The following is a 9,124-nucleotide window of genomic DNA, read 5'->3' as shown; positions in this document are numbered from 1 at the left end:
CAAATTCCATTTAACTTTTTTACAAGTCTTTGTAAAATTTTAAATGCATAAGGGGGGTGGGGTTGGGACAGGGGAACCATGAAGTAGTTAATTTCAGAAAAAGGATTACTATACTTGGCTTTCTTTTCTTTTCTCCCACATGCTTTTGTAGATGCATTGTAGCAGTCTAGCTTAGAAGCAAATTCAAGTTATTTTAATGTACAAACAAAATGGATAAGGGGTAAAATCCTCATTTAAATATACTATGTTCTGAATGAAAAAAAGCAGGAGTAACAGTTGAGCAATATTCAGAGTGAAGTAAATCTGGAAATGGTAGACTGTGTTGGGACTGGGGGGAGGGTCGTGGGAGGGGCACACTGTCAACATAGCCGTTCCTGTTAACATTTAAGAGTAGCCTCGTAGGTTGAATTTCTAGTAGCTTCATGGTAAATGCATCCGAATAAGCCATACTGGATTGCAGTGTTTATTTCTGTAGGGTGTTTAAGGACTTCCTTTCTCCTGCCATTCCTCTTGACCACACAGCATCCACCTCCAATCCCGTGCATGCTGCTGCCACTGGGTAGACATAGAATCCCCAACTTTTGTTTCTCGTCTATTGTACTCACTTTCATTATATCCAAATACATCCAAAAGGGTAAGGCAGTTTTAAAATGTGAAGACATGTAAAAATTAAAGCAGGGAGTTCTTAGAAATAGCAAATGCCTTTTACTTAACTGTGCCCAGCAGGCTGGGTGCATTGAAAAGCCCAAATATTTTGAAAAAACTCAAGCAGATTTAACATGGGTAACCAGCTTGGAGTCTTGCAATGTGCCAATGTGTTTACCAATATGGGGGCTTGTTTTTCTTATCTTCTTTTAAATAAATGGCAGTTAATTGGCTTCATACTAACCATTGAAGAGAGGAGGATTTATTTATTGTCACAGGGAATCTGACCACTATAGTGTCCCTCTTTTTGTATTCTTGGTAATGTTGTTTGGAACGGATTTGTGTTTTCTTAAGTGAAAGTTAAATTTGTTATAATACCCATCCCCTACAGCCAACAGATTTGTAGGTTTAAAGGGATCACATTTGGAGAAGATACTTAAAAAAAAAAAAAAAAAAAAGCAAACCCCTTAACAGGTCAGTTGACAGTGCACATTTGTGACAATACCTCTCAAATAAGAGGAGCCTGGTGGTCCCACACACCCTGCAGATTTGTTGGCTGTAATCTTCAATTACATAATCTTACGCTTTAATACATAATCGCATTGGATGTGACAGTAATTTACCTGTATAGTCATTGTTCTATATATTAACATTTAACACTGCTGTGATTGCTCAAGGACATTTTTGTTGTGGCTTTAAAACAACAGCATGATTATTACAAACTATTTAAGCTTTTTTCTTTGAAAAACAAGCTCCATTTACAGAATATAAGCAACAGTAGTGCCTGTGGTTTAGCCCACCAATCTTGATGACTAAAAGTAGCTGATGCATTGTGCATATGATGCTTGAGATGGTTTTTGCAAAAGCAGAAATCACTGCAAGGTAATTACAATAGATAGAAGTGGTATTTTAAACCTTTGAAATAAATGGATGTAACTGTACCTCGTACAGCTTTTCACTTGTTTAGTTTTTAAACGTTAGTATAATCTGAATAAAGATAAAATGTTGCCAAATTCAATGTAGAAAGAATGTGACAAAACACCTTGGGTAGTTCTGTTTGTGTTTTTGCATATTGTAAAAGCAGTGTCACAGCTAAAAATAAAGAAATCGTTTCTAAAGGTAAATTATTGTGGTTTAGTTGCTAGTTTGTACTGAGAGTTGACCTCTCCCTGTGCAGTTTTTTGTTTTAAACTTGTATAAATAACAATTGTGTAATGTGTCTCCCTTCTACATTGTAACAATTGCTTCAGCCTACCTTATAAATAAAGAACCACTAGAAAAAAAAAAAGTCCTGCATTTCAAGTCTTATTAAAATTCAGTTTGAGGTCTTAGTCAAAGGAACGAGAGACTGAGACTGAAATTGAGCTTACTTGGAAAACTGACAAGATATTATTTTTGTGATGGTTATGAGCCCTAAGGCCACAACTTGGCTGAACTAATTATTTGAACACAGTTCCAATCAGTTATCAAGAACTAAAAGCAGCTGTTTTACACTGAGTTTTAAAAATTGCTTTACCTTTTAAAAAAAGATTCTTGGAACATTTAGAGAGTTCTGCTATACACCTTACCATTGAGTCTGAGCAAAGCTAGAAAACTGCCTCCAAAATGTCACAAAAAGTTTCATCCTATATTGGATCCTTTAACTACAACCGTCAAACTTCCACCCCTGAGAGAACTCCATAAACTATGCTTATTTGTTGACTGTGTGCTTCTCAGGGATAGTTGTCCTTTTAATAAAAACTAAAATATAATTAGTGGAATCTTTAGAAAATCAAAAAGGCATTTTAAGTTCTCAGTATTTCTCTTCTTGGCTTTGTGGATTTCCTTCCGGTCACTAGAGCTAGTTAAGCCTTCAACTTATTCTGTTCAATTCAATCTTCAGAGTAAATCTTGAATCTGGTTCTGCTGCAAAGTTTTCCCTTACTGGTAACATGTGCTATCAATATGATTTAATGAGGAAGAAGAGAACACATCTGATAAGAAAACAATAACAGTGGCACAGTCACTTGGCATCAGGGTAATCTTCAGAAGAACACATCAGTCAGACCATGTTTAGTTATTTTTATTAGGGCAAGTGCGTTTCACGGATTTCACTTGCAAGCATGAACAATGAGGTGTCTCTCTCTACATGGGCTGCTCCCGGGGTCTGGTCACAATATGCCACCACAGTGGGGGCAAATCACCTTCCTTTCGGGCAGGGGGCAAAGCTTCAGTCATAGGACCACCAGGTGGGGTTTCCTCTTGTAGCTGCTTAACCTAGAAGGGAGCAAGGAAAGAACAAAGGGCCTGCCCATTCTTAAAACAACAAAGCTGAAAACAAACCCTCCTACCCCTGCTCTAGGTCTTTAAGCAAAAACATGACAATTACCATTCCAATTTCTCTTGTCATGGTCTCCCACCTGACCCTCCCAGAAAAAACATTTATTTTTGCATCACAGCTAAGTACTCTCCAAAAGCATTATGAGGTTTCATAGGCCCTCCAAACAGCAACCAGGACAAGAGATAACATGCAGTCACATGTAGAAATATGCTCGGTTCTGCCAGACGTTGCCACACTACCCCCATTTGAAAAGATGGAACAAGTAAAGGAGGAGAGCTTTTGAGAAGTTATAGTGATCAATTGAAGAACAAACTTGTTGCTCTCCATGAATAAATATACTTCAGGCTTCCAGATATTAAGACACTTCTTACAAAACACTGCCCTCCTTAGCCACAGTGACCTACATTCCACTCCACCTTGGCCAAGGACTTCCAGTGGTCAACATCCTGGACCTTATCACCAGATGGTGCACAATTCCCAAACTTACGAATTCAAACACCCCACTATCCAACAAACCGTGCCCCCGGCTCCAGCTCATTTGTTTAAATGCCCCCTTCAGACTCATAGAGACTATTAATTCACAGATCCTCCTGCCCAACTTGACCTTTTCCCTCTGCATCAACCTACCCTGTCTCCCTTTCTTTATCCAGCTTAGATTCCATCATGACAATCATTCCCTTTTGAATAACCTCAAGTCCATTGTCACTCCCTCTGGACAATGGACAAACAACTATGTTCAAGCCTGTACCCATACAGTTAATGTTGCTAAAGAGAAAAAAAAATACTAGAATTAGTGTCCTAACACATTAATTATTCCCAACTTAAAATAGAACTTCACCACCACCTGGCAGTCCTACTGTTTTCCAGCAAGCTCTTCGTCTCCCCATGACTATCAAACCTTTTCCACATTCTCCAAACATGCTGCACCCACTTCTTGGCTTTTCTTCTTATTTCACTAAAAAACAGAAGCTATCACACGGCAGTTTGTCATCTTCAAAACTTCTAACCAAATGTAATGACATATATCTTTTATACCCAATTATAATGGAGAAAGAATCTTTTCTCCTCTATACTCTCTGTTAAGGATCTCATACATCTCCATGGCTTTTAAAACTGAAAACTCTAAAATTTCTATTTCTAGGACAAATATCTCCTTGGAGTTCCAGATTTCTACATCTAAAGTTGCTTGCTGACATTTGCACTTGCTGTCTCACAGGATTCTCTAACTTCACACTGATACCTGATTCCCGTGCCTCCCCTCCCCCCCCAATATTTCCTATCTCAATAAACAATACCACCAAACTCCAGATGTTAAAGCTTAAAACTTGGAAACCATTCTTGATTCCTCCCTGTCCCTGACCCATCCCCTACATCCAATCAATTTTCATATCCCTCCAAAAGATATTCCATATCCACTGCATTCACTCTAGTGCTGGTCAACATAACCTTTTGACTAAACTACTGCAATAATCCCATACTGGTTTCTCTACCTTGCCTCTTGCCCGCTCCAATGTATTCTTCACACTACAGCAAGAGCTTTTAAAAATGTAACTCCATCATAACATGACTAAAAAATAGCCAAGGCTATAGTGAAGAGGAAAGTTAAGGGATAGCAGGGTACAGCAAAAAGGTCAGGTAAAGGACTAAAGAGGAGGGGAGAAGCAAAATTTGAGAGGGGAAAAGCCAAAAAGACCAGGGAATGCATTTTAATCTATTTGTTAGATGGCTGTAAACATTAAATTGAACATACTGAGAAACTCCAGCATATCTTAGAAGCAAGGGTCTAGCTAGAGTAACTGTCAGGGTAGAATCTGGACTTCTGCATGCGGGGAGCAAAACCTGACCCCATCTGTGTGCTGCTCATGTGGGCCAAACTCTATGGCCAAGTGCAGTAACACACACCTCTCGCTCCCAGCTTTCTCTCCGCAGTTTCTTCCACTGTTCTCTCTTGGCAAAGTAATCAGGATACATTGCCTTCTCAGAAGGATGCCAGTCATCTAAGCACCACTCTGGGACCTGTCAGGAGAAGAAATCATAGCGTCACTCATGGGATACATTTACATGTCACTGACAGGGTCTGCTCAAGAGGGAGAAGACAAAACTGAAGGTGCATTTTTATAAGCACCGCTACTATCAGACTGCTCTGACCCTAAGCAATGAACAGCAGAGGACAAACGGACCAAAGGTAAAGGAGAATGCCTTAGAGTGGAAGAGAATATGGCTGAAAAACAGCAGCAGTGTCAGTTCAAAGAGAACTGGCATCATTCCTCCCCTACCTGTGTTTTCTACATATCCAGGACGGTTGTATGTTATTTGCAAGTATTACTTACAGTATCTCAGAAATACTAAACATCAATCCAAACCAGTTAACTTCAAGGTCCCCAAATGAGTTATTTATCAAGTAATTTAGCACTTTGCTCTGCCAAAAAGTACACTGCAAGACCTTGGAGCTGAATTTAGAAAGAAAGTCTTAATGACATCTAAAGAGAAAACTGACACCTGAAAAAAAAAAAGTACCTCACAACGGTCAGGAAAGAAATCTCCGAAAGAAATTACCCTTCAAAGGGCAAGTGGTTTATAAGGCTGAGGTTTAGGACCGGAGAAACAGAAAGCTGCCTGTCAGCAGGCAGCCGCCACTGTAATCCTCACTTACCTTGTAGCACTCATATCTCTCGTAGGAGGTACCCCCAGGAGAGTCAGGGAAGATATATGGCTGTGGATGCTGACAATGCCAGAATTCTTCCTCTGCCTCCCGCAGCAGCTGGGTGGCCTTCATCATATCCTTTTCATTCTTATGTTCATCAAATCGGGCTCTCATCAAACACGCAAAGTACCGGTATTTGTCCCTTAAACCAAAATGATTTTGGAGATAGGAAATATTTATTCAAGTGGACAGTATCACTGACAAGAGGCTGTATTCCCACTAACACCTTCTGGATGAATAGTTTAATTTCCTGGCACCTCCCCAACTCTGCCAATGGAGTAGCCATATCATTATGACTGCTTCCTCTGCAGCCCTCTAAACATCAGCAGGTGAAAAATATAGCCTAACCACTTTTCTCCTTGCTTTTCTAACAAAGTAATGATTTAAAAGAAAAAGGAGAATTAGCAAAAGAGAAAAGCTATAGTTCTGTAGGATCATTCAACATTCTTACTGAATTTCCTCCTATCTTGTGCTAGGCACTGTGCTAAAATTTGGAGATATAAAGTTAAGAATGGAGTTGTTACATAGTGGAAACAGTATTGCTCCAATCAGATAGGCCTGGGTTTGAATTCTGACTCTGATACTAGCTGCACGACCTTAGATAAGTTAGAATCAGGTTCTACAGATCATTTTTTTCTGATTTTTTATATTTTCTTTTTCGTGGCTGGCTGGTATAGGGAACTGAACCCTTGACCTTGGTGTTACAAGGTTGCATTCTAACCAACTGAGCCCTAGAGTCAGGTTCTGAAGAAACGATGGGCAGAGATCAGTTAGGAGGTTGTGACAATAAGCCAGGCCACCGAGGACAAGGGCCTGAAGCAGGCAGCTGTGTTGGTGACAGGAGATAGGAGAGACATTCAGACTACCAAATTATGAGAGTGGCCTCTCAAGGCAGACTGCATGCACCTGAATCTTAACTCTGCCACTACTAGCTGTGTAATCTAGGGTAAGTTACTTAGTGTCTCTAGGCCAGGGGTTCCTCCTTTATAAAAGTGTTAATAACAGTGTCTATATCTCAAGGTTGTCATAAAGATTCAATGAGCTAAAAAACATAAACACACTTCACAAAGTGCCTGGCACATCCTAAGTGCTCATTAATGTCAGTTACTAATATTATTACACTGGAGAGAGAATTCACAAAAATCATACTCATACATGGAGTATGAGTATGTGTATAATCAGCAGAGAGGTAAGTAGGGAACACTTGAGAACAATTCTGAGATTTAAAGCTTAATAACTGAATTGCTAATAAAATGCCATTAGCTGAGGCAGGGAATTTGGGAAGATAATCAAAATGGGAGACTGAAAAGAAAATGAGTCTGGTTTTAAAGAATTTAGACAAGTTGAGTTTCAGAGAGCAACAGGCAATCTAACAAACAATTAGAAATACCACTATATATTAGGCCTCATGGCTAGCTTAACATCAGCACAGCCAGGTAAAGCAACTTTGCACCCTTCTCCCCCCGCCCTTTCCCTTCTCTGCTCCAGAAACTGAGCAGCGAAATTCCTCCCCTGGGAAGGGGTAAACATGACCGTTATCATCAAAGGAATGTCTTGTGGGCTGCAGGAACAAGCTTCGGGCTGAAGTGCTTTGCACTGATATAGCAGCAACACTAATTAGAAGCCTATGCCCTAAGCGACCAGATGTTAGCAGACTACAAGGGCTTTGTCACCTTGCATACCACTGATTTCGAAATTGCCCATTACTCTGTCAGACCCTCAAAGGCTTATAAAACCCTGCTTTCCTTTGTTCGGGGGAACTGATCTGGCTCAGTCTCCCCTCCTTGTTAGTGGAATAAAGCTTTTTGGCTGAAATAGCACCTGGCTTGGGTCTCTCTCTCCCCTTTCTCCATCTCGCCAAACCTAACACTATAGAGACAAATGAGCATAGGTGGTAACTCGAGTCCCAGCATGAAACAAGGCTGCCCAAAGTACATACAGCAATACATGGCCTAAGATAGAACCATAGAGAATAAATAGCACTGTGAGGGCAAATGCAGGAAAAAATTCAGACAAGGACTGAGAAAGGATATGAGACAAAAATACTGAGCCAATGTTGTCACAATAGCTAGTTTTATCATTTCCTCCATGACTATGAACTTTAATATTCCCAGTGGTAGTTCAGCTTTAACTGGATTCTTGATGGCTTGACTTCCTTCATCTTTAAGACTGATAATTCTCTTTGTTATCTTTTGTTTATCTGTTCATTTCCCCCACTAACCCATTAGCTGCTGCAACCCCAAAAAAGATTTATTTGGCATCCAGCATAGAACCTAAATTGAAAATTCTGTCAAATGAATAAATAGGGAAAGCTCAGGGAAGAAACTAATAATCCTATGACCCTGTACCTGGCCATCTTCCTGCCTAGCAAAGAAGTATGTCGACAGCCTTCCAATAATGATAAATAATGCAATCTGGGCTTCAAGGATACCCTCTGCAACTCTTCCAGGCCTACTCAGTTTTCCATCGTTTAGAGGTTTTTCCCAGAAGCCCTTCTCCTGGGACTGGGTTTTAGGATTCTGATAGGAGACTGGAGTCCTAGCATTCACACATCTTACGTTGTCACCCCACTTTGCATTGCATTTAGATCATGAAAATCTATATATTTTAACACTATGTTCTAAGACTGGTCTCAGATGCAGAGGATAAAAGAAGAGAATTATGTGGGAGATGACAAAGATGTGAAGGTAATAAAAAGGACGAAGCTAAAAAGAGAAAAACTGATGGGAGTGTGGAGTCAGACATCTAAATTTTAATCCCGGTTCGGCCACTTACTAGCTGTATGTCCATGAGCAATTTACTCTGTGCCTATCCCCTAAACTGTAAAATAAGGCTAAAAGAATCCCTAACTACTAGAGTTTGTTTTGCGGACAAAAAAAAAATTCATACTTTGTTACTGTTAATATTGGGAGCGAGAAGAACATGAAGAGAGAGATTATTCAGTGACCCCTGGACCCATGACAATTATGTTTTAGGCACTTTCCTTCATTTCATTTAATCTTCATGCAGCCTTCTGCGCTGGGTCCTGCATACTTTTTTACTGAAGACACCAGGCCTGGACCAGAAAAGCAATTCTACTAGATCTCACAGCTATGGGCGGCGAAGGCTGGATTCGAACCCGAGTCTACGGCGGGGGAGGGGGCTCTGCGGGGCGACAGGCCGGCTTCCAATGCCGTCCCCGAAGGCCTTGAGCCGTCCGGTCCCCCGGGCCTTTTCAGCCTCTACAGGAGCCCCCAGGGTCACCTCCCTGAGCCCTGGATCCCCCCGTTCCCACCTGTAGATGCACCATGACTCGAGGTGGCGCAGCGCCCGCTTATAAAGTCGCAACACCTTCTGTTGGTGGGTCAGGTAGGCTGCCGGCGCCAAAAACGCCATGACCGCCCGCTCCCCTTCAGCGGCCGCGGGGCCTGCCGCGAAACCGGATGTCCTCGGCCGAGGGGCGGGGCGAGGCAGCC

At 41.1% G+C, this 9,124-nt stretch overlaps 1 protein-coding gene across 1 annotated transcript; it reads right to left on the bottom strand.

Moving 5' to 3' along the window:
- Nucleotides 1–2,691: 2,691 nt before the first annotated feature.
- Nucleotides 2,692–9,105, bottom strand: NDUFB9 (NADH:ubiquinone oxidoreductase subunit B9). The gene is made up of 4 exons (XM_063079809.1): nucleotides 8,944–9,105; nucleotides 5,619–5,811; nucleotides 4,868–4,981; nucleotides 2,692–2,901 (listed from the first exon to the last, which is right to left on the bottom strand). The coding sequence occupies exons 1-4, from the start codon at nucleotides 9,042–9,044 to the stop codon at nucleotides 2,770–2,772; spliced, it is 540 nt and encodes a 179-aa protein (XP_062935879.1). The 5' UTR covers nucleotides 9,045–9,105; the 3' UTR covers nucleotides 2,692–2,769.
- Between the last annotated feature and the right edge of the window lie 19 nt (nucleotides 9,106–9,124).

Source organism: Cynocephalus volans, chromosome 15 (genome assembly GCF_027409185.1).
Source record: "Cynocephalus volans isolate mCynVol1 chromosome 15, mCynVol1.pri, whole genome shotgun sequence".
NCBI lineage: Eukaryota > Metazoa > Chordata > Mammalia > Dermoptera > Cynocephalidae > Cynocephalus > Cynocephalus volans.
Note: the sequence above shows the minus strand (reverse complement) of the source record. Positions and strands in the feature narration are given on the sequence as shown.